At 38.1% G+C, this 24,434-nt stretch overlaps 1 protein-coding gene across 1 annotated transcript in view; it reads right to left on the minus strand.

Moving 5' to 3' along the window:
- Positions 1-242: 242 nt before the first annotated feature.
- Positions 243-24,434, minus strand: part of DHX15 (DEAH-box helicase 15) — a 50,154-nt gene continuing 25,962 nt past the window's right edge. The window contains exons 7-14 of the mRNA XM_030948268.1: positions 23,702-23,788; positions 21,687-21,836; positions 21,420-21,528; positions 20,104-20,295; positions 16,915-17,037; positions 14,606-14,796; positions 7,098-7,267; positions 243-5,922 (exon numbers count right to left, since the gene is read on the minus strand). Coding sequence (XP_030804128.1) covers positions 5,805-5,922; positions 7,098-7,267; positions 14,606-14,796; positions 16,915-17,037; positions 20,104-20,295; positions 21,420-21,528; positions 21,687-21,836; positions 23,702-23,788 — 1,140 coding nt within the window. The 3' untranslated portion in view covers positions 243-5,804. The remainder of the gene's footprint in view (positions 5,923-7,097; positions 7,268-14,605; positions 14,797-16,914; positions 17,038-20,103; positions 20,296-21,419; positions 21,529-21,686; positions 21,837-23,701; positions 23,789-24,434) is intronic.

The raw sequence follows: 24,434 nt of genomic DNA on the forward strand, positions 1-24,434 counted from the left end.
GGTTTGACTGCACAGCTGAATATTTAAATAGACAAAGCATTCAGGAAATACATCCACCAGTACCCTCCACTTAATGGAGCCAGGTAAGGGCTGGTGCTCTAAGTGTTTATTGTTTATGCTGCTGGAAGCAATGAGGCTGGGAACATTAACGGAATAGGCTCACAAAATAAACACTGAACTCAAATGGAAGGCAAGAGGCCTACTTTAGCTAAAGGAATAAGACCAACCCAAAATAACACATGTTTAAAGCCACAAGAAATATTTATTATCAGCATTAATTTGTGCTATGTTTTATTTTTCTATACAACAAAACTACTGCATAGCTTTCACAGCTGGAAGAACCACTCAGAGCTGATGTACACAAATGAAAATTATTTTATCGTCTGTCCAACATACATTCAGTGTTCCTGAGAAACCACTATATCCGAGTTGAAACTGCAAGATCAAACACCTACAATCAGCAGAACTAGTCTTGTTATCTACAGGAATGTTATTTTACTGCTGTTACCATATTTAGTTTAATCCCTTGATAGTGGAAGCTTGGATCTCCTTGATGCCAACCACTTATCTCAAACACATCAGTTCCAATTAAGAGGCAGCCCAAGCTTGTCATTTGTGAAAGGAAAAGAGAAGAGAGGGGCAAATGCTCTCATAATGGTTTCATTCTGGTTTTAAAGCTGCCTGTTTGAAGCTTAAAAATATGAGACATTTGTATTACTGGGAACCAATGCTCAATTCTAGGAACAGTTCCAGCAAGCACACATACCCCAAAACAAAACTACCAGTGTCAGAGGTACTAGTAGAAAAACAAACTAGGCTGACCATTTTTCCCTCTGCTTCACATAAATCTAATGTCACATACAGAGTCATAAGGTTAAATAAATTTAGGTCAATAAACTACCAGTGTAAGTTAAATAATTTTGAAAGGTCAAAAAACTACCAGAGTAAGATTATACTTCTAATAGTAAAATATGTTTATTATTAAAACCCTCAGCTGTTCTAAAACCAAGATAAATGTCTAATCTTCACGAACTACAGTAAGTGAATAAATTTGTGTACTTTACAATATAACTCTCTGCTATCTACTGTTATGGTGTGCTATGGCTTTTTATTGCTATACATTATCAGCAATGAACTAGAGCAATCTGATTACAAATTAATAATTGTAGCTGGACTGGATGGTAGGAAAACTCTGCCTTTTGACTTCTGCTATGGTATCTTTTCAAATGAAACCAAATGGTGAAAGCTAATGTCAGCATTTTTGCTTTAAACTGCATTTCTTATGGCAAATAATGAGCAGTTTTCAGTATGCACCATGTAGCAGTGCAGGATGCAGGTTACATGCCACAAACCAATGCTGTGTCACAAGCCCTGATCCAAAAAGGGAGGTGGTGATCAGACAAAACTGACCAAAATGATACAGAACGTACCAACCCAGGCTGGCCCACGCCAGCTGCTCTCTACCTTCCGTGAGTGGGCAGAGGTACAAAGAATGAAGACATTCCCATAAACCCCAAAGGAACGTCAGCATCTGTCTTTAGTACTGCAGTACCTACAGTTCTCCCAAAGTAAGAGTTCAGGGGCTTTTATGGCATTAGAACACAGCAAAGCATGGACTCACCATTTATCCTATTCCCTGACAAAATTTCTAAGTGCTAATCTAAACACAGTATTAACTGGTCACGTCTTTATATCTCCATAATGAAGGTATGTACCTAACCACACGTACTTAACCATTAGTAACTACCTCTGTGTCTAACAAACCTAAATACAGTTACTGTCTCACACTGATACTAGCCCTTTACTGCTCTGAGGTATTACACAGCAGCACAATTAAGAATGAAGACTTCCTCTTTTCAAAAAATATACTCCTTTCACTTAGTACTGTTTTCCTGTCATCTAATCCATATTCTGCATTTCCAAAAGTCCCACATTATAAACAGCTTATTATATACAAACCAAATATTTTCAAAAAACATCAGAATGTCTCTGACAAAAAGATCACTCTAAGTAAACAACACATCACTTTTCCTTTTAGATTCTTCCAAAGCAGATAACCAGTTAATCCTAAGGAGCAGTTCATCTCTACTCCAAAACACATGTACACCCTTGACTAGCAGACTGAACACTCTAGAGTGGTGTCAGTAAGGCAGGGAACACAGCAGAACAGCAAATGGTGCAGCTGCTGGGGGCAGCTCTGTAGTTTATTTGGGAACCCTCGCTCCACAGACCAGCAAAAAGAGCCCCAGTGTCGTGCAGTCAGATGTGCCTTTTCACAGAACAGAAGCTGAATTTCTATTTGACACCAGCAAACTCTTAATTTCCAGCTTTTCCCCTTATTTACTGACTGCATGCTGTGTAAGTAAGTATAAGCAGCTAGAGCTCTGACAATGGGCAGAGCTCTGAGTATTTTTAACGTTTAAAAGGGAGGCAGTAACCTCCCTACACTTATAGATAAAGCAGTCTAATTTCTATGCCTCCTTCTTGGTCTCCTTTTGTTTCTCTGGGCAACCTTTTTTGACATTTTTCCCATCAGAAAAAAGAGAACAAGGTTTTGTCTTTCAACACTGAACTTTAAAAAAACCCAGAGCTACTCTCAAACCCAAGTTCCTCAGCATGCATCTGCTGTACCCCTGAGACAGCAGTAGCTAAGGAGGTTGCTCCTGATAGTTTCCCTGTAGGAGTCAGGAAACATCTTACTTCAAGAAGCCCTGCTGTCCCTGTCATTACTCCTTCAGAGATAGGTAGTGACTCCTTAGACATCTGGCTCCCCTCCCACTGCTATATGGCTCTAAAATTACATCAAAAGTGAGATTTGCAGTAACTCTAAGATATCCACAGTGATTTAAGTGAGTCTATGTTTCTGCCCTGAACCCCTGAATGGCCTCAGCTGAGATCAGTACTGGACAGAGAACAGACTGCAGAAAGCCAATCCAACCCTAGGGCTATTCTCCACTACTCAATTCTTAGCAAAAGACTCCATACACAGCACACACAGTCCCCTCTAAGAAAATGCTTTAGCCCTAAACTCAAGTATTACAAGTGCTTTGTGAGTTCTTCAATACAGGGGTGTGTTTTTCAGGAATACACAAGTATCAAATGCAATAGGTTCCCCAGGTGTCAAGGCTTCCATGTCTTCCTGAAGCACTATCCCCCAGATTCCATCAGCATCCCAGCAGGAAAGCTGTTTCCTGTTGTTTGCAGGAGGGGTGGGGGCACCCGGCCTGCTGTGTCCCCAGTGACAGCTGCGACACCACCAGCCTTCCAATTAAGCCCAGGTGTCACCAGCTTAATTGGAAGGTGGCAGAGTTGCAAAGCTGTCAGAGGACATGAGTTGGCCAGTAGTATTTGTATTCCTAGTAGCAAAAGAGCCCAGGTCAGCTGTCACAGCCCAAGCTGAGCTTGTGGGTATGACAATTTAAGGAAAACCACCAAAAACAAGCCAAAGTCTTTCCTGTGTCAAGTTCCACTCACAGCCATAGCCATCTGCTCCCCCATCCCCAAGGACCTAAGCTACAGCAGCTGATGCCAGCTGGTTCTGGGGTCCCTGAGGCGTTTCAAGCAGAGAACTGTCTGTGGCCCTTGCCAGACCTAGGCAAAGTCATGCAGAAGGTGGTTCTACACCATTTAGCTGAAGGCTGCACACAAACACTAGAGCAATTCTTACCTGGGAAGCAGCCAGTTTTCAGCACTGCACAAAGCAGCCCCCTCTGCTCATCACACAGAGGATAAGCAAGTCATCAGGAAACCCCACATATCCAGCCCAAGCCATCCTACTAGAGCAGCAATTTGCAAAACCAACATTTCCACGTTCAGGAATATTAGTTTGAAAAGCTGCTTAAGGAGTTCAGAATCCCTGTTTTACATAAAACCTCTTCTAACTGCAGTCAGAAAACACAATCCAATTTGAAATTTTATGCAGAGTGAAGCTCTTTCCTTCCTTTCTACTAAAAATGGTTTGGTAGGGTAACAAAGTCCAGACTCATCTAACATTCCCTCTCACTTAGCAAACCCAAGACAGACTCCCAAGTCCCACTGCATATTATAAATCCACTCAAATTTTAATCTTCTGACATCTTTATCTTCACTATTACTATTTTAGGTCCTAGCAAAGTTTTCAAAACTTCTCACCATCATATAAATGGCAATTAAAAGCTGGAACTGGAAGAAAATCCTCCAAGTATTCAAAGTAATTTTATAGCCCACTACTGATTTAAATAGGACAGGATACCCCAAACATCAGTGTTTAAAATTAGTCTGAGGTTAGTTATCAGCTCTGCAAATGTAACCTATTTTTGCTTCAGCCTTACAGCGGCACAGCTCTCTTCCTAAGGGAACCAGTTTCAGCAAGAGCTGATCCAGCTGCTCTTTGCCAGAAGGACCAAAGCTCAGTGTATTCCAGGGGGAGGGAAAAACAGAAATCTGATCAAATACATTAAACCACAGAATGGCTCAACCAGACCTTAAAGATCATCTAGTTCCAACCCTCCTGCCATGGGCAAGGACACCTTCCACTAGAGCAGGCTGCTCAAAGCCCCATCCCACTTGATCTGGAACTCTCTAGGGACTGAGCACCCACAACTTCCCTGGACAATCTGTTGCAGTGCCTCACCACCTTCACAGTGACAAATTTCTTCCTTATGTCCAATCTCAATCTACCCTCAACCAGAGTAAAACCCTTGCTCTTGCCCTGTCCCTGGTAGAAGTTTTTACCACAGGCCCTGGTAAAAATCCTCACTCATTCTTCTAAAACCTCTGGAGGTATTTTAAAGGTCATAATAAGGTCACCTCCTTCTTTTCTCCATGCTGAACAATACCAAGTTTCTCAGCCTGTCCTCCTAAGAGAGGTGCTCCAGCCCTGAGATCAAATTTTACTATAAATTCCTCATGGGATTATGCTGTCAAATCATATTTCACAAAAAATCACTACAAAATTACAATGGTGCAGTGTGATTTGATCTACAGTGTCACTTATGCTATTGCTTGTGTTGATCCTAAACAGTACCTGAACACTGCCCAGCAGAGCAATTTCTACCTGGCCACACACACTTCACTTCATAGGACACGCTACTACAGTTCTGTCTGAGAAATATTTAGGGCTATGTTGGAAGAAAGCATTCTCCTAACACATCTGCATGCATTCTGAGTTTTCCTAAATAATTTTAACAAGTTTGCAAGGGATGAACATTGTATGCATCATATTATATCATCATTGTGCTGTTTAAACATCTGTACTTTTAGTATTAAAATATTAAACTACTGCCATGTCAATCAAACAGCAGTTTAATGGGAGACTAAATGGGCTTCTCATATTACAATCAAAACAATAGAAATACTGACATACTGTGGCACAAAATTAGTATAAATAGACTTTATTGAAGTCAGTACCCTTGTACTGAAGCCAAAGATTGTGTCTACAGAAGCACAAGTTGTAACATTTCACAACTTCTAAAAGGAATGTCAACAATTACAACGATCATGCATACCATGGTCGATAATCACATTTTTAGAAGCATTTTCAACCATTTCTAAAGAAATGCTTATAACATTGTTATATATAGAACTACTTTCAATAAACTGCAAAACATTGATTAGCTTTTCCAGTATGAGCTACAGTGTCAACACAAAAGGGAGGCATAAATGTTTAATTTATGAAATCAGAATGGAATATTTACTGTAAAGAAAAATTAAAAAGCTTTCAAATAAAGGCCATTATTGAACCAAAGTGAAGAGCACAACTTGAACTTTGAATCCTTTCATCTCTTAAAGCTGTCCTCTGAATAACTTCAGTTCAAAGCATAAATTCAGTACTGTGAGTATTCCTTGGACTGAAGTTTGGCAATGATGCGATCCAACTGTCTCTTTGCTTCACACTGTGGAAAATTGCTCATGTCATAATATTGAGGGGCAATTTTCACCAGCCTGTCAAAAAAGGAGAAGCTTGTTACTGATACTCAAACTTTAAAATGCATTTTACAGAAATTCTACAACTGAAAGAAACAAAAGTTATCCATTATTTTCAGCTCATTCTGCAATTCTAAGATTAACTGAAATTTACACAGATGCACACATTTAAAATGGCAGTGCCATCCTGAGTAAGTGTCTAAGTTCAAAGCGAAAAGCACGCACATGAGTCTCACGAGATGCTTCTGTCTGGCCATGTGCATCTTACAGACTCTTGCTGCTGCTTCAGTACCTACCATGGCAACCCACACGGTCAGAGCCTCTGCTTAATGTCAGAGTCCATCAGCCACAGAAGTCTACACAAACAACCACTTGTGTCAAGAGTACAGCTCAGCCTTAGCTGTTTTAAACTCAGAAGTACAACCAAGGCCATAGGATCCTGCTTTAGGTTAGTGTTTGCTGAACCAAGATTTCTAAGCAGGGATTCAAACACATTTTCCATTAAGATACTACAGACAATAAAAATACGTATGCTGTGTTTTCCAGCTTATGAATCTTTAAACTCTTCCTGCACAACCTGCTTACTACAACCTGGTAAATAAAGTACAACCTTAAAGACAGGCAAGATGCTTCAGATCTCTGCTTGTATGCAGAGATTCAGGCTTCTGATTTCCTTGATATATTTAGCTGATGAGTAAGTATCATAACATGGGAGGCTGTACCACTATTATCATCTCTTTCCTTAGAATTTTAAGCAAGCACGAAATACTGTTCAGAGCCTTCTGAAAAAATCAGACAGAAGTCTTAGATCTTGAGAACAGAAGCACTGATACTGAGCTATCTCCTAGCTAACTCAGGTATGCAAGTGGGTACTAGGACATACCCACAAAACTCAAACTCCAAGCAGCTCCAGGCTTACTGAAGTAACTAGTTCTAAGTCAAGCTGTGCACTGTACACAGAGTCCAGGCATCCGAGGTCTAACACAAAACCCATGAAAAGGCACAAGTACCCATAAAGAAAACCTTCAGTCATCTACAAGACCTCAGTCCATACCACTGCCGTTCCTCAAACCATTTCTGTAAAACTAGCTTCAGGAAAAGTGAAAAGAATTAACTTGACTTAAAAAAAGGAAAAAAAAAAACACCCCAAGAACTCTACAGTAGATCATGACTGTTGCAATACTTTGGCTTACCATTCTGGCTTGATGTCTGTACATGTCCGGATGTAATTCTTCGTTGTAAGGACAAACTCATTATACAGCACCCATTCTGGTTTGTGATCAAGAACAGTGGAGGGATGCAACTGCACCACCTGGTTATCTTTCACTGTTAAATAATGCCCTGTTCGCTCCAAATGTGCCACCTAAATAAAAAGACATTTTTCCATTAACACAGGCAATTTTTAAATGAAGCAATTTCAAGCTGATTGTTAAGTGTTTTATACAAAACAAACCAACCCAGCTTTCAAACCTTATCTAAATTTGGCACGTTACTTGACCACTTCAAGTATTCAAGGTTTTTTATAGACACAATCAAGATGCCACATGTTTTTGCTAACTACCATGGTATGTGTATATTCTAATACACAATTCAAGCAACATACAAAAATAATTATCACCCAAAGAGAATAATCATTATTGCAACAGCAGCAATGCAAACACAAAGGAAGGGAATATATACTGGACAGGTTTGCAACATCACACTAAGTCAACTGTGGTCTACTACAGACATCTGCTTCAAGCATTTCATTTGCAGTAGCCACTGTAGGGCCAGCAAGCCACAACATTATCCTTTTATGAGAGAGGTCTCACTAGAGCATGAGCTTCAGAGCTGAAAAATGTAGGTTCAGCGACACATTTGTGCTGTGACCTTGGTGAAAATCAATTAACCTCCCTCTGACTAAGCTTCTTGCTCTATGAAAGGGAATAATGCCTGCCTTGCCAAGATGCTCCGATACCCAGCTCATTAAGATTTGGTAAAGCAGACAGTTATCCTTTGAATGATATCCTCTGTACCAACAGCTAATCTAACAGAACAAGTAACTAAAATTAACTCTTTGATACCAGTAGTTGAAAATAACCTCCTCTCATTATGTATATACACACACACACACGGAGTGAAAAGACTAAATAGGTTGGGCAATGGCTGAAAGACAGCAAAAATTTGTATTCATAATAAGATCATTAGCTGTTTTCCTTTAATATAGACTATATACTTCCTTGTTTTCTTGAATTCCTAGGTATATTTCACCTTTTTTTTTTGCCAAGTCAAGAGCAAATTCCACCTATTAGATTAAAACCCCAGGCCTTCTAAAACAATAGCTACCTCAAGTTTTAAACCAGAATATCTCTTTACTAAGAAATTACTTACTTTGAGTGTACTTCTCTTTAAAATGTTATGACATTAATATCCAGAACATGTTTTAGGAGTAGAACAAGATATTTCAATAGTTTGCAAATTTTGTCACACAAGATTTGAGAGATAACAGTTTATTTCAAGTCTGGGAAACCAGAAGACATTCCTTTAAATGGAGATTAACAGCACACTGTCTGTAATGATTTAGGCCTAATTTTATTTAGCTCAATGTAACATCTGTAACATTAAATAGCAGTATAGGTGCAAACCAGACTAGATTAGACACTCATGTGTCACAGGCCTAGCACAAACACAGCACACCTTGCTGTAGGATTACAATTTTTTTCAAAGGAAGTTTTGTTTAAAAATCAATTTCATTTTTCAGATCAGAAGTACACATGCATACAGAAGTATCTATTTTACCTGTTCTAGTTCTTTCTAGAAAAGGACAGAACAATGCATTATTTAGGTTTTATTCTAGAAAAGTGTGCTGTTAAATTCAATACAATTTACCTTTAGCATCTCAGTCTCACCCATATGTATTAAAACAGTAAAGTCTTATACTCTAACTTTCCCAAATACAATTTTCTTTTACATGTCATTTGTAATGGTAGAGTTATGTTTCTTATTGACTTTGCATAATTCTGAAGCATACTCAAAGAAAAATAAATGCTACAGAAATGTATCTCTTAATTAGCTCTTAATTTCCAGGGAAGGACAAGAATTTAAATAACCCCAATTACAAAGAAAATGTTTCCTCAGACCATTGATATCAGGGACAAGCCACCTTTAGGTGGTTATATACTATTGTGACTGGCATCAATCCTGAGGTAACAGTGAGCTGCAGTATTTATCCTCTTTAGCTGTTTCTACAGAGTGTGCTTGCTGGCACACACCTTGGTAAAGAATTTCAGGGTCAGTGATGGCAACTCTGTGGGGAAATACACAGTGAAGCTATAGCTCCAGAGCAAGTCACGGGGATCTGCCAGCTGCTGCATTTTCCTGCTCATTCCTGGCCTGCACTGTTCCAGCACAGATGACCGAGCCCATTCTTGCTTCCACTTTGTGAGTGGCCTGCCAGGTCACTGAGCTGAAAGAATTTAGAATGGGCTCAGGCAGGCACCAAGGCTGACATAAGAAAGTGAACAAGGACAAATGGGAGGCAGCTTCTATCGCTCCTCTGAAAGCCTGGCTTGCAAGCATAACCAGTGCCTTAAGTACAGGGGTGGATAGACCAGGTGTCCTCCAGAGGGCCTTTTCACCTCAACCATTCTGTGATGTTTGTCAGAGTATAAAGAGCATAAGCTTCCACAGAAACCACAGGATTATACAGAGTATGTTGAGGAAATGGGTGCATTTTTGATGAGCAGTGGTAGCAAGCAAGATACTACAGAACATACCTGAACCCTGAGATCCCAAAGAATCAGGCTAATTGGACATGACTAAAAGAATGGGCAAGTGCCAAGCCAGCCCATGTATCTCTGCAACAGATTACTTTGAAAAGCTCTCTAAAACATGGCTGATGTTTTAGAGACAATTATAGTATTTCTATGAACGTGACAAACCCAAACAAGGGCACATGCCACAAGAAGAAAAAATGTTTCACTTCAAATTCTCACCACAATTTTGTTAAGAATTACACACCCTCCTCTGAAATTTTAAGTATGCTTGCGCTAATTTATTAGCTATCATGTCATGGAATCTAGAGGGCAAAGTCAGGGGTCTTCAATCAAACACTAACACTAAATCCAAATGCACTTGGAAGGTCAAAAGCAGGAACAGTACCCTAGCCCTTTCAGATTTAAGGCTATACATTGTGATGCGGTAGTCTTGACAGACTGTTTAGAGAAATGATTGGTCTTTATTCTTTCTGACAAACCAATGCTAGCATGCACCAAAGGAACCTTGGCAGTTGCCTGGATTTCCAAAATTTCTGCTTGGAGCACATGCAAGAGTGTTTCTGAATCTATTAAAAAGTTTTACACCACTCTTCTGCATTCCTAAAGAGCAAAATGAATACTATTAAATGCACCACTGACCACCTTTGTGTCGTAAGTTTATTAAATTACCATTCTATTATTGTAGGAGCCTGATTATGTAAAGACTTCAAAATATACATAATTTCATATAAGAAATAAGCACCAAAGACTGAGTAGCATCAGGAATGAGATTTTAATTAGAAGGCAAATCATCTGACATCTAACTTCCTGTACAGTATTGGTCATTATCCTCTGTAGTGACCATGATATGTATAGCCTGTATTTGACTATGTCACATCTCCCAAGAAAGATTCCAAGCTTGATCTGTATACCTTTCTAGCCAAGAGGGCCAATGGTATCCTGGGGTGCATCAGGAAGAGCACTGCCTGCAGCATGAGGGAGGTGATCCTGCCCCTCTACTCAGACCTAGTGAAGCTTATCTGGAATGCTATGTCCAGTTCTGGGCTCCTCAGTACAAGAGAGACATGGAGCTCCAGGAGCAGGTCCACAGAAGTGCTATAAAGATGAAAGGACTGGAGCATCTCTGTTACAAGGAAAGGCTGAGGAAGCTGGGCCTGTTCAGCCTTGAGAAGAGGGACCCCATCAGTACCTAATCAGTATCTGAAGAGAGGGTGGCAGGAGGAAGGAGCCAGGCTCTCTTCTGTGGTGCCAAGCAAGAGGACAAGAAGAAACAAACAGAAATGAATTTAAGTTCCATTTGAACACGAGGAAGAACTTCTCTACTCAGCAGTAGCAGAGCACTGAAAGAGACTGCCCAGAGAGTTTGTGGTTTCTCTCATGGGAGACATTACAGATCTGTCTGACCACAATCCTGTGCCATGTTCTCTAGGATGAGACTGTTTGAGCAGGGAGGCTAGACCAGATAATCCAACTGTAGCCCCTTCCAACCCAACCCATTCTTTTATTTGAGAACATAGGACTTGCTTCCACCTTTAAATTCTGATTTAAACTATCAACTATCAGTTCTTGTTCTGTCTTCAATACTAGATTGAAAATACAATGATAAAAACCTAGGTTGCTTTTGACAACTGATAAAAAACAAAATCACTAAGAGGAAGATGACCCATCCTGAAGTCATTTGCTTGCCTTTTCCAATTTGTTTCCTTATCTTACTTCCTGTGGTGTTACTATTTTTTGCTTAGTTTTAACCACAGTTACTTCAGCTACTATTAACACTTTAAAGATTCTAAGCTTAGTTTTGAACAGGTATCAGAGATAAGCCTCCATTAAGGGGTTATCTAGTCTTTTGACTTACTTTGATCCCCACCTAACACTAAGCTACAGTATTTATCCTACTTAGATTTTTCCATAAAGTCTGCTTAGTTACTTAACAGAAGTAGGAGAAATAATCTATACCTAGTTCCGTAAATTTATTACCAAATTACAAATATATTACACAGTACAATATGCCAATTCCTCTCCCTTTGTAAGACAGACTATGTTTGGAACAAAGTAATTGAGAAATCAGTGCTTCTCTTTTTGCAAAGACCACCCTTGCTGTATTTTACATATCCTTTGCATATTCTGATATGTGATACAGAAAGTTATTTTTAAAAGTTTTGCATTATAAGAACTAGAAGAAATCTGAGACACAGCACAAAAATTTTAAAAGACATTTAACTTGTCAATATCTATCTTTCCATAAGTTTTACTATACACAGAACTGTTGACAGTTTTAAATTATTTTACTATTCACTTTGCTTGTCTATGGTAGATTTACTGGAATTCAAATTTGCATTTAAATATGAAGGGTAAAGAGATGATTCATCACCAGCAGAAATTCCACATTTATCTGTCTCTGACACACAACTGAAGGCAGGTATACAGTACTTAGCACTGATTACATAACCAGTACTATTACAATAGTCAGTACAAACCTATACTGTCTGACATAAACTACATATCTTGATTAGTACAGTAAATTCTACAGTTAATTTTTATAACTGGTTTTAGGACAGTAGGCAATTACCAAAGTCTAAACCATCCAGCAAACAAGAAGTATTTCAAGACAATGGCTACCATTGCTTTTTCCATTTCACACTGCCTTTTTAAATTTAGAAAGTTTGAAGAATCAACTTCTGCCATGTGTTGTCCACACACCTCAGTACTTTACATGCAGAAGCTATCCAGAGTACATGCACACATTTCACAAGTGCCCACACTTGGAATTCCACACATGTTCTCTACTAAGAGGACAAAGGATGATGTATGCATTTCATTACTAAGGTTTTCTGAACAAGAGCCCCCAAATGCTACAGCCTGAATATTAGCATGGAGAGGGTGTACTGTAAGTACTGTAAGTACTTCAGCTGCTGGTAAGTAACATCTGAGTATTTAAAATTTTTCTACTGAAGGTTTCTTAAAGCAACATGGAATTCATCATAAAAAGTTCAGAGCCAAGGTCAAATACATACCACACTATCACAGAGGTTTAAAGAATTGAAGAAACTCAAACTAAAATAGACAAACACTTTGAAGCAGAAGAGTAACAGCTGAAATGGCTTCTACTCCAAAGAGGTCAAGAGGATATAGTTATAGCTATATCCTGATACACCCCAAAAATTCTACTAGGCACTTTGTGTGAGGGAGGCAGTAATGAACCTACTGACCATGGAAGCCCAAGGAGACTTCTGGACAAGCTTTAATTTTCACCTGCATGAGCCTATTTACTACTGTACTTACAGCAAAAATACTAAGTCAGATCTTTAACTCCTATGACACAGAGACCAAAAATCTACTTGCACCAACACTGGTGCAGCTCCCCATGCATGGGAACAGGTGTTCTCTAATAAGAAAACACCAATTAAGAGGAAGAGTTTTGCTCCGAGTAACATAAAACAAACTGAGAGCACACCAACTTCCAAGTACATGGCCTCTCCACAGGTCCAACTAAGAGAAAGAAGGCATGGGGTATAGTGCCAAACAAAAGTGCGGCTGTGGCACTCAGTCCTGCCTGGGGCCCAAAATGGAATGCTGGGCAGAACTGTTCTTTGTTTTTCAAAAAATTTACAGAATTAAAGGGGTAGGTGGGAATGTGTTCTGAAGCATTTGCCAAGAAATATGCAGAAAACATGTCCCAAATTCAAGGACTGAACACAGTTACAGCCTACTTGCCTGAAAGGTTACAGCAAGTAAGGCTTTAGAACCATTTAAGTATTTAAAAGCAGCCTTAATCTGACATTTGCATTACAGTGAAATGCAGTTGCTGACATTGGGATCTCTGTATTCTGAAAACCCAGAACATGTTTTTGCTGCAGACTGGCTGGCTGAGCCCTGGAGACAACACTTGGCAGGGGCGGTTTAAGGACAGGGTGCCCAAGTCTGCGCCCCAGCTGGGGCATGTAAGTGCAGTGCTTGTCAGGCCCATGCCATCTCCACCTGCACAGCACTGACCAGCTGGCAAGTGTCTGTGTTTGAACACCACCAGAGTGCAGTCCAAGGGAAAAATCAGGAAATGCAATGGGCACTGGTCAGCCTCCTAAAGATAACAAGATTGTACTCTCCAAAAGTGAGGTTTTAGGCTCTAGCAGAGATGTTGCAGAGACGTGACAAATGCTTTTTTGCTATGAAAAGCATTATCACAACAGTCCAAAATCAATGAGCATGGAGATCCACAGTTTGTAACTGCAAGAGCCAGCAAAGAGACTCTAGCAGTCTTAAGCGATGAACGTTGAAGAGAAAAAACACAGCAGGATGGGACTAAGGGGGGAAAAAAACCCCAAAAAAACCCAAAACCAAACAAAAAATAGACAAAACCCCAAGCAGTCTGCATTCTAGCTTGGGGCATGCTTAACCTGAAATGCAAAGCACGCAGGTGGCAGCAGTGGAGACTGGCTTCCATAGCATCCTGGCTCAACTGGCAAATGCACTTCAAACAGTATACATCTTAAGATTACAGAAGTGCTCCAGTATCTGACCCATGTAATTGAAAATTGAAATATAAATATGGAAAAATATACAAACGAAAATACTGTCTTTCTGTAAGTACCGTGTTTTTTTCATATTTACATATCACTATACTTCCCCTTTTTGGTATCAGATTACAAATAACTTTAGAACTACATATTCTGCAGTTACTTCGAAATGTTTTATGTAGGCATGAATGCTCATAGCAGAAAGGAGATTTTGATACACTGATAAGACTGCCCTCAACTTTTTTTCCATTTGACTAAAGAATGTGCTACTTGAGTCATCACCAAGCAACCTGACAAAGACTACATGGTAATACAGTTAGCCACATGTAATTTAAGTAACATTTATTAAGCTTTAGCAAACTATAACAACAATACTAATATTATGAGCCACATAAACACTGAACAACTTTCCCTATGAGAATGCACACATACCTGCATGAAATACCCAGTAACTAACGCCTTCCTTATGTTGATGTAGTAGTCTCGACTGGTAAAATCTGTGCTTCTACGAGGCAAATTAAATCTATCCATGATTCGTGACAGCTGCTGGCGTACATTGTCTGCAGACATCAGGGACCTGTAGTTAATGAAGTTGTCGTAACACCACTGAACCGACTCATGATCTGCAACATTAGAAAACATGAATCAAAATTAGAACAAGTAAATGAAATAGCAACTAACCAATTCATCAATCAGATGAACCAGAAAAAAAAAATCCATAAACTTTTATAAATGGTAACAGCTCTTGGTTTATTCAGTTGATTTCCTGCACTAGGTAACTTGAAAAAATTTTCTATCCAGGAAGCACGTGGTCAGGACAGAAGAAAAGCAGGGGTTTTCCCCCCCTCACCAATATAACATAAACACAATCACTGCTGTTTTACTGAAATACCATACCACTAAATATTAGACACTTCAAAAATCCCACCCTGCAACTAGAAAAACCATCTTCCTAGAAAAACCTGAAGTGTAAAACATTTCATGATGTCAGGAGGACTGCACAGCCTTTAACTGCAGCATGTAATAAACATACAAGATAACTGTACCTAACTACGCTGTATCTGAGAAATGAAACCCTACTTCAATTAAACATTCAAGTAAAAGCTAAGAGCTATACAGTCTGTTCTCAAAGTGTGACACACCTCACAGCAGTTTAAGTAAATGTGACTGGTAAAATACAGCCACTATAACAGAACTGGTAGCTCTGAAAAATCTGATAAAACAGCAAGCCTCAGCTATTCTGTCAGTATAAATATCTGCATGTTTCACATCAAGAAACCTAGTTCTCCCCTAGCTACTCTCTGACATTTCAAGTAATGCTCTTCTAATCTATGTCAGTTTAATAATCCAACAAAGCCAGTCTTAAGAATTAAAACTTAAGGTAACTCTTGGAAAGAAGAGACTCTTCTTAATTTGCACTGAAAAGAATGAAGGCTATGGAAGTCGAGGTAAGTCCAAGTTCTTTCTTGCACTTTACCTTACAGAATATATTTTAAACGAAGTATGAATAAAGCTGTTGCACAGTTATGATTGTACTGTACAGTACCATAGCATACTACTTGCTGAGCCAACTGAACTATGCATCATGGATAACTCATAAATGTTTTATATTGTTCTATATACAAACAGTAGAAGCATTTTGTCTTCTGATTCCAGAAGACAATTCAGTTTTACAAGATGACTCCTGAAATAGCTCCATCCCTCAGTAACCTGAGTATTAAAGCAATGGTTTCCAGAAACATGCACAAATTGTCTGCCAGATATTCTGCATCCTATTAATGAAAAAGCTAACAGGAAAAAAAAAGCAACACACGTTTTTATTTAGAGATGTTTCATAAAACTTTCTCAGCTACTGCTTGTATTGTAAACTGAATGTATTTGTTGACTTTTGCACTTATTTTAGATTGTCATATAATGACAATGTTAGAAGGTTTCAGTACAGAATTTCTAAATCAAACTTGTAACAGAAAGGGGCATTGAGCTGCATTTCTTTTTATTCAGGGTAAAAAGACTGCTTGTTTTTTGTTTGCTAACAGGAAAGTATAACTGGAGCACCCAAGTTCACATGGCTGGCAGTTTATAGCCATCTTTTTATTTGCCACCAATATAAGTCAGTTTAAAAAGTGGGTCACTTTCTCATTGTTGAAGAGAACTATGAGAAAGTACTCATAGTGCTAAAATACACTTTGGCTATGTTGAAGAGGATCATATATTTTCTCTAAATTCCATCCACAGAAATTACATAATTGAAACATATGTATCATACAGTTCTGTGTTATTTCTTGTTGATGCATCATGCCTTTGCCTCTCAATCTATTCCAAAGCCTTATTACAGAATTCCTAACTACATTAAGAAATCAGAATTAAAAAGGTTTTTTGTTCTAAGGCCGTATCCTTCTCCAAATTCACAGTTTTTTCTGCACTGCTCTCCCTGAAAAAATCACTAAGCAATTATGCCTATTTTTTATAATTAATGTTAAATAAACGTCCAATATTTCTTAATTACAGGAACACTTGCTTCCTTCTGTCCAAGGTTACCCAGCATTGATTTAAAAGCCCGGTTTGTTTGCATGCTCATCACTTTATTACAAGATTGCTTGGGTAGTTTTTTGGTTTTGTTTGACCCCCAAAGGAAAGTAGCACTTAAATAATAAAAACCAAGCCCTTCAAGTGTCCTTGGAATCCAGAAATGGAAGTTGGCAGTACAAAGCATAAATAATTTTACTAAGACACAGACTTACTTTGCTTGAAAGCATGGTAGACATTCAGCAACGTCAAATGATCTCCATCTATGTGGGCAAACCTCATCTTGGCTTCATCTGCTGCTTTCTTTGCTTCCGTGGGGCGAACAAAACACTGTGGGACTAAACAAGGTTGGTATGGGCCCAACACAAACGCCCATATCGATGAGTCACGCATTCACAGATAGAGGAACAAGGCCTAGCTAGGTCAGTGCACAGAGCATAGGGCAGGGCAGGATGGCCTCCAACTGCATCTTGGACTGTTTACTACCTTGATTTGGTACATCAACACCTAACCACATCTGTAAGACAAGAGGGTTTCAAAGCTACAGAGTACCTGATTATTTAAATAGAATTATATGTATGCATCAAAATCTCTAGTCTGAAGGCCATCAAGGTTACTATGCAGACTGGAAGGCTAAACAAATCTTAGTTCAAATCCAGTGCTGATAGCTCTACCAGGAGCTAATACCCCATGGAATTAAACACTTTAATTACAAATCTGCTTTTTCAGAAAGCCCCTACAATGTAAATATTTCTGAAACTGTAGTGTACTAGCACAGTCTAAACCAACTTGAGGTTTGATATCATAAGTCTGTTACTAGACAGAACACACCAGTGAAGTCTCTTCCCACATGGCATTGCTATCAGCACTGGTATACAGAAACATGTGAATGAAAGTATTAATAAGTCTAAAGGCTGTGATGGTAGCGGTAGTGGTGGAAGGTTAAACCGTCCTTTGGCACTACTTCAAATAAAAAATATATATCAAAAAACGCAACATGAACTTTATCATTATATTCTCTTACATACATCTGACTCTTCTCACTTGCATGCAAAAATCCTATGTTACCATCTCTTTTCCAGCCACAAACTAGCAAAGACCATAAACAGTATTGCAGCCTAGTTAATTCATGGTCTGTCAACATTCTAGTAAGTTGTAAGATTGATATCAATCCACAAGATCTTTAAAGTAGTTATAAAGAGATCTGCTGGAGCAGGGAGGTTGCACCAGGTCACCCACTGTGATTCCTTCCAACCTTACCCATTTTGTGATATACTTTATAGAGCTTTACGCCAGAAAATAAATCAGTTTGGTTTTAAGTGTAATTTTTAAGAGGTTAAATTTCAATAACATTAATAATTAAATACTAAAAATCTTTTATCATTTTCCAGCTGCTTGGGACTACATTAGTTTTCTCATTAACTGAAGCCCTGCAATCACATGAGAACACCTCTGCATATGACATATCCTTATCAAATGAGGGCTTTTTTATGCAGTGTTGTGTAGTTTTTCTTTAGTCTTAAATTTGCATAGAAGCCCCAAAGCATGAGATATTGTAAACTGAATACCAGAGATGCAACTTGAGCAAAAAAATTCACACTTTAACAGTGAATCATGGTAACAAATCAACAAAGACCAATGCATTAAAGAAAACGGAAATGCAGGCATGAAATAAACACCCTGTATAATGGGTCCTGCATTTGAAAAAAAGAGATAACATCAAGTGTGTATTTTAATTTCTAATTCATACTAATAAAAGCAAAACCCAGATTATTCTATCACTGTCTTAAATCAGTATTTTGAAAAGTAAAAGTACTTTCCATACCACAGCATGACACCATGGCTCTTATAAAATGTAGTATAATAATTTAATCTGCTCATTTAATCTGCTCATTTTTAATGCTATTTTTGCTCTTTTCTGTCACCTAGTTTCACATTCAGTCCAAACGAAATACATGGATTCCTATAAACAACCTGACAATCTTTATGTGCACTTAATGCACCAAAATACACTATCTATTATGCTGCTGGTTTAAAGTGCTTACTTTGGGAAACAGCCGTCACAAAGACCAGGACTGTGGGTTTTTTAAGAGTAGTGTTTTAGTTATGACCCATACATTAACCAGCTTCAATCCATTTTTTATTTTTTCCCCCAAAACTTATTTATCATTATGTTAATTATGGTTTAAACCAAAGAAGATATCATGGCCTGGAGAAAGGTAAATTGGAAAAGCAGTAAGGCAAATCAGTTGAAGGCCACAGACAAAAATACTAAACTGACTTGTTCTACAGTAGATACTGGGGGGGGAGAAGGGGGAAGAGAAGAGAAAGACAGGCACCAACCTACCACCACCTCCGCAATTAAGGCTACCATTTAATTAAAGAAAAATATTATGATTCTGCCCTGCCCATCTGCTCTGAGTCTGAACAATCATAACTCTGAAACAAACATTTTAACTTGTTCTTAAAAATGTTCATATAAATATACTGTAAAACTAAACTGAAGCAACAGATTTTACACTTAGTCAAAACTTTTTTTTTTCTCTCTACCCAACCAAGTAAAGCATGTCAGCAAAACACCTGCACTGTGGAGAGCCCGGTAAGTTACCACATCCCAAAGATAAAAGTGTTCTTACGAATATGAGCACCCCCATTTTCATAACAGATTAAAACTTGCTGCTTGTCCTATGACCTCAAGTCATAAAACAGTCACTTCTACACAATGGGGAAATTAAATACAAGGTTTGCTTGGTAACATTTTCCTCTCATTAAGCTCTCTTAGCAAGCAGCTCTGCTCCGACACAAAGCTATTCATGTAACAGCAGCAAAGTACAACTGTACACCTCAGTTAATTCTTACAAAGATACAGCTTCCTTCTAAGCTTCTTTTTTCCCTTTCAAAGTACTGACTGTTCTCCAGTTTTGTCATTTAGTAACTGAAAAATGTATCGTGTACAAGCTTATGATTTAATAGAAATTATACTCTAATCCCTTTGGGAAGACTGTGACTTATCAAAGTGCAGAAGAATGCACAATACGAAAGAGATTTTACTGCCTGAAAAATTAGTGGTCGAGATGACATTTCTGGGCCTGACTATTTCCTAAATGGAAATTTCTCTTCCACTAGCCTGGTTTCCCATTCTCAACCATTCATATATATAGATTTTTAACTGATGTTAGGAGCAAACACTTAGATCATTTTATGCAGTAGTTTTCAACACTACTGCTCACTAGCTTCAAGGTCTCTACATAAATCCATAATAACTGAACCCATATATGAAGTTTTAAAAAGTAAATCTAATTTTATTAAAAAAATATTTATGTTATTTTTCTGATGTGGGAAAATTAAATTTTCCCCAAACTGACGATCTGCAATTTGTTTAGTTTCTCTTTTCCTGCTATTACCTGACAACATGGCAGTAATAGATAGGACCTCATTAGAACAGTTGTAGTCACAGCTTGCAATAACCATTTTAGCCAGCTGTGGATCCAATGGAAATTCAGCCATCATGGATCCCAACTCAGTCAAGTCTCCATCATCATTTAAAGCAGCCAGATAATTTAAAAGCTCTAAGGCTCTCATCAGAGTTTCAGGAGCTGAAAGAAAAAAAAAAAAAGTAAATTTGCATATTACCCAAACGCTCTAAATCATCTAAATCAGCAAAAACCAAGGAAGCACAGACTGTTACTAGGTATCTTTTTTTTTTTTTTTTTGTTCTCCATTCACTGGCGTCAAAATGCAAAACTGTTGCCAAATCCAGCAATACACGCCCAAGAATGAATGAATGGGGGCGGCAGGGAGGGAACGCTTACTTAGAAAAGCTTTAAAATAAATCACAAGCTTTGAATATTTGAAGATTACTGCTCTTCAAAATTCAGACAGCAGTGGCATTGTGAAATATTCAGTACCAGTAATATCACTTCTTCCTGTAGATACTTTTTCCCTTGTTCCATACTAAATAAATCAATAGTCCCAAAATTTCAGTCGTTAACCATAGATACCTACAAGCCTTTCAGAAAGCCACTAAGAATGTTCTCTTTATCTTGCATTCCTCACACAGCCAGTAGTAACCCACAAGGAAAAATAAAATGAAATCCAAAAGTCCTTCTGCTAAGCTGTCATACATGTTACACAGAACAAAGACTCTAACTGTTCTGCAGAACTATTTTAAAACTTACATACTAGGTCAGATTTTTATTTAAGGGGAAAAAACAATGAATTTACCTATTTATATATGACTGATTTACTTTTCTGATTAGCAATATCACCCACTTATTTCTGAAGCATATATGAACATTTAAAACTTAGAAGAAAGATGCATAAAAACTACAGTTAGAACCAAACCGTGTATTCAGCTTTAAAAACACCAGCCCATTTTATTTACCAACAGTTGTTACCTGATTGCACAAATCAGAATGTGCAATCAAGGTGATAAATAAAAACCTCAAATAACAGACTTTGTAATGCCAAGAATTTGCTCTTATTCTCTGAAGGCAAGGGGCTTTCAACAGGCTTCCTTGGTTCCACTAAAACCTCTTACACAGAAAGAAAAAACTTGCTTGGATATGACACAGAGCACTACATTTCAGGATAAACAGAAGACAATTCTTGACAGATTACAATTTAAAAAAACAGAAAAAAACAATGAGAGAATTTATTCCATGTTGTCATTATATAAAGTAGTCATAAAAATAAAGATTGTAAAGATGGAAAGAGATACCTGGAGGATCCATAAAATCAAAGTGCACCAAATCATCTATACCAAGCTTCTTGAGCTGTAATACTACAGATCCTAAGTTAGACCTCAAAATTTCAGGGTATGTGTTGTCCTGGGGGGGTGAGGGGGAAAAAAAAAAGAAAATTTGTAACACTTCTTCAGACATTTTATACTACATCAGTATTCAAATTCTCATTTCGTTTAATACCACAACACTCAACAACCTGAATCAGACATGTTTATAAACCCAATGTAAAAACCACATCTTACCTGCATTTCAGTTTTGTAGGCTTTCTCTGTATAAAGCCTGAAGCACTTGCCTGGTCGAGTACGACCAGCACGGCCAGCTCGCTGCTGGGCAGACGCTTTACTGATGGCAGTCACCAACAGAGACTCCACTCTGATCCGAGGATTGTACACCTATTTCAGAGTGGACGCAGAGCAGGACAGAGGGTTAAAGAATAAACAATGTTCATGGATAGGACAACTACCCAAACTGCTTTAAACTTATTTTTAAACACAGCTTCTGCACAAGTTGTATGTATCTGAAAATGAAAAAAAAACCAAAAAACTGGCTACAAAAGACTCTGGAGAGCTTCAGATACAACTGCCTAGAGAACAGCATTTTTTATTCATCTGTTAACAGCAACTCCTGCCAGGCTCCCTGTTCTTAAATGTATTTTTAGATAGGATTTTCATGGCAAATGGAATGTGTCCAATTTGTTCTACAGAGTACTAAGCACTCGTGGCGCTTAAAAAATCCCATAAAAATGTTGTCTTGATATAACTACTGATGTCTTAAGTTTTAGCTTTCGTATTTTTCAGATTCTGTACTGACTTAGAGTGTAACTCTGAACTTCATATAAAGTGTCAGAAAGTTCTCTTCACAGTTCAGGCAGACAAAACAACCCGTTTCCAGCCTGAGAACCAAGGACACCATTACACCGTTACAGCTTCAGGCCCAAAAAGCATAAACAACAGTGAACTGAAGAACGCAATTTGGGAGGACGGGACTTCATAACCTGAAGGTGTAATTGGACAATTAACCCAAATATGTAAATCAACCAAAACTTATAAAAGTGTGAAAACTCAGACCAGGCATGCATCTTGGGTAGAGCCACAGTCAGGCTCTTGTACTGCCCAAGGTGTATCCTTTGAAGGCCTTTTAATAAATACCTACTTTATTCCTTTAACTCTGTCTAGCCTCCATTCCAGGTAGCCTCTCAAGGCTACAAGGTTGAATAATCATACTCAAGAAAAGAAAAATCTAACATTAAGGTTTCATGCAACTGTAAAGATCAGACTGATGACAAAACTGTATTTCAAGGATACATGCAGACTATGACAGTACAAAATATCTGCTGGTATTTACTGTAAAACTTCCACTGCAGTCATATCTAAAGAGCAGCGCTGCCAACTCAATAGGGCTCATGGAAAGGAATACACTGAAAACAAAGGCAGTAGTCAAAAAGCAGTGTCAACTGAAGACATTTTCAGTCCATGTTTTAAGACCTTTCCGGTATGATTCAGTATAAAATATGTACAGAAACCTTAATTCTTATACTGGAAGAATGCAGAAAGAACTATTTGTGAAAAAAGTTCAGCCTTAATGGTGATTGAACTGGCTGTACTCACATTCTGCTGTGTGTCTGTCTCATTTTGCAAAAGTTAAAAAGGCTGAAAATGTGTACCACTATTAAAGGAAAATACTAAGAAACCAAGTTATAAAGAAAGCTACATTTAGTGAAAAAAGCAAATGAAGCCAGTGACACTCGTATTTTATCTTATGTAGCTACTGGGTTGACTGTAGGAAAGCTACTTCAGTTCCTCTGAACACCCTACGATGTTCCAAGAACCACAATACGAGCTTGATTACAATCTTCAGGGCTGCAACAGTGCATGATAAATAGTGACATGAAACAGCAGGGATCATTTCTTCTCATTTTAGTGCTGGAGTTTTCTACAGTGACTTAACAGAAGGCTTCCAGAACCACTTTTATTTACTTTCATACGATTTGTTTCACTTGAGCATCCTCAAGCACAGACTAACAGTACAAAACTGCCCTTCCTACAGTATCTAGAAAAAACTATATTCCAAGACAAACACCAGACTAAGTGCAAACTGTAAAAATTGTAAGTTAAAAACAAAAAAAAATCCAAACCAACCAAATTCAAGATTTCAACTGTAAAAAGGCCTGTAAAGTGTTTGCAAAGGGAAGAGAAGCCTGAGCAAACCAGATTCCCTCACCTTTCCTACTATAAAGAGAAAAAAAAATGGTACATACCTTCTGTTTTGCAAAGCCAGGATCAATCACAAACACTACGCCATCTATTGTCAATGATGTCTCAGCAATGTTAGTGGACACCACAACCTGTCAAAAAAAAAAAACAAACAACAAAAACCCAAACAACTAAATGAAACTACTTCATCCTAAAGATGAAGGGCTCCCATTTTGTGTCTGCACAAATAACTTTCAGTAAACTTTCCATCACTTAATCAATCTCTAGCAGAGCTGCTCTCCAACACTTCCACAGGATGATCTGAAATCAACCAGAGGAACTTCTAGTGAAAAGAAAACAATTTTCATCCACTGTTTTTTGCTCCCCTATGAGTATATCTAGCGTAACAAATCTTAGGTGAGAAAAAGAAGAGCAAAAATTTAACTTATGAAACCACTACTCAATTTTTTTCCACATATCGCTAGTACAAAACAACAAGTTATACTGGAACCCTTTAACATCATGTATTAATTCTAGCTTTTTACCTTTTTCTGAAAGCCTGAACATGGTAAACTGGTTAAATAACATTAAATTGAATGTTATAACCAGAACAGGATTTTTTTAATTTGGTTTGAAATAAAGCTGTTACCAACACATTCCAGCTACAATTGTGAAAATATGTATTTAATTTCTACTGTCTTTTTCTATCACCAGAAAGTCAAACACCTTTACATATCTTTAATGTTTCATTCTTAGCCTTTCAGAAGGTTAAGTCCCATGCAAAAATTAAAGCAAAGG

The sequence above is a fragment of the Camarhynchus parvulus genome, chromosome 4, assembly GCF_901933205.1.
Source record: "Camarhynchus parvulus chromosome 4, STF_HiC, whole genome shotgun sequence".
Taxonomy (NCBI): domain Eukaryota; kingdom Metazoa; phylum Chordata; class Aves; order Passeriformes; family Thraupidae; genus Camarhynchus; species Camarhynchus parvulus.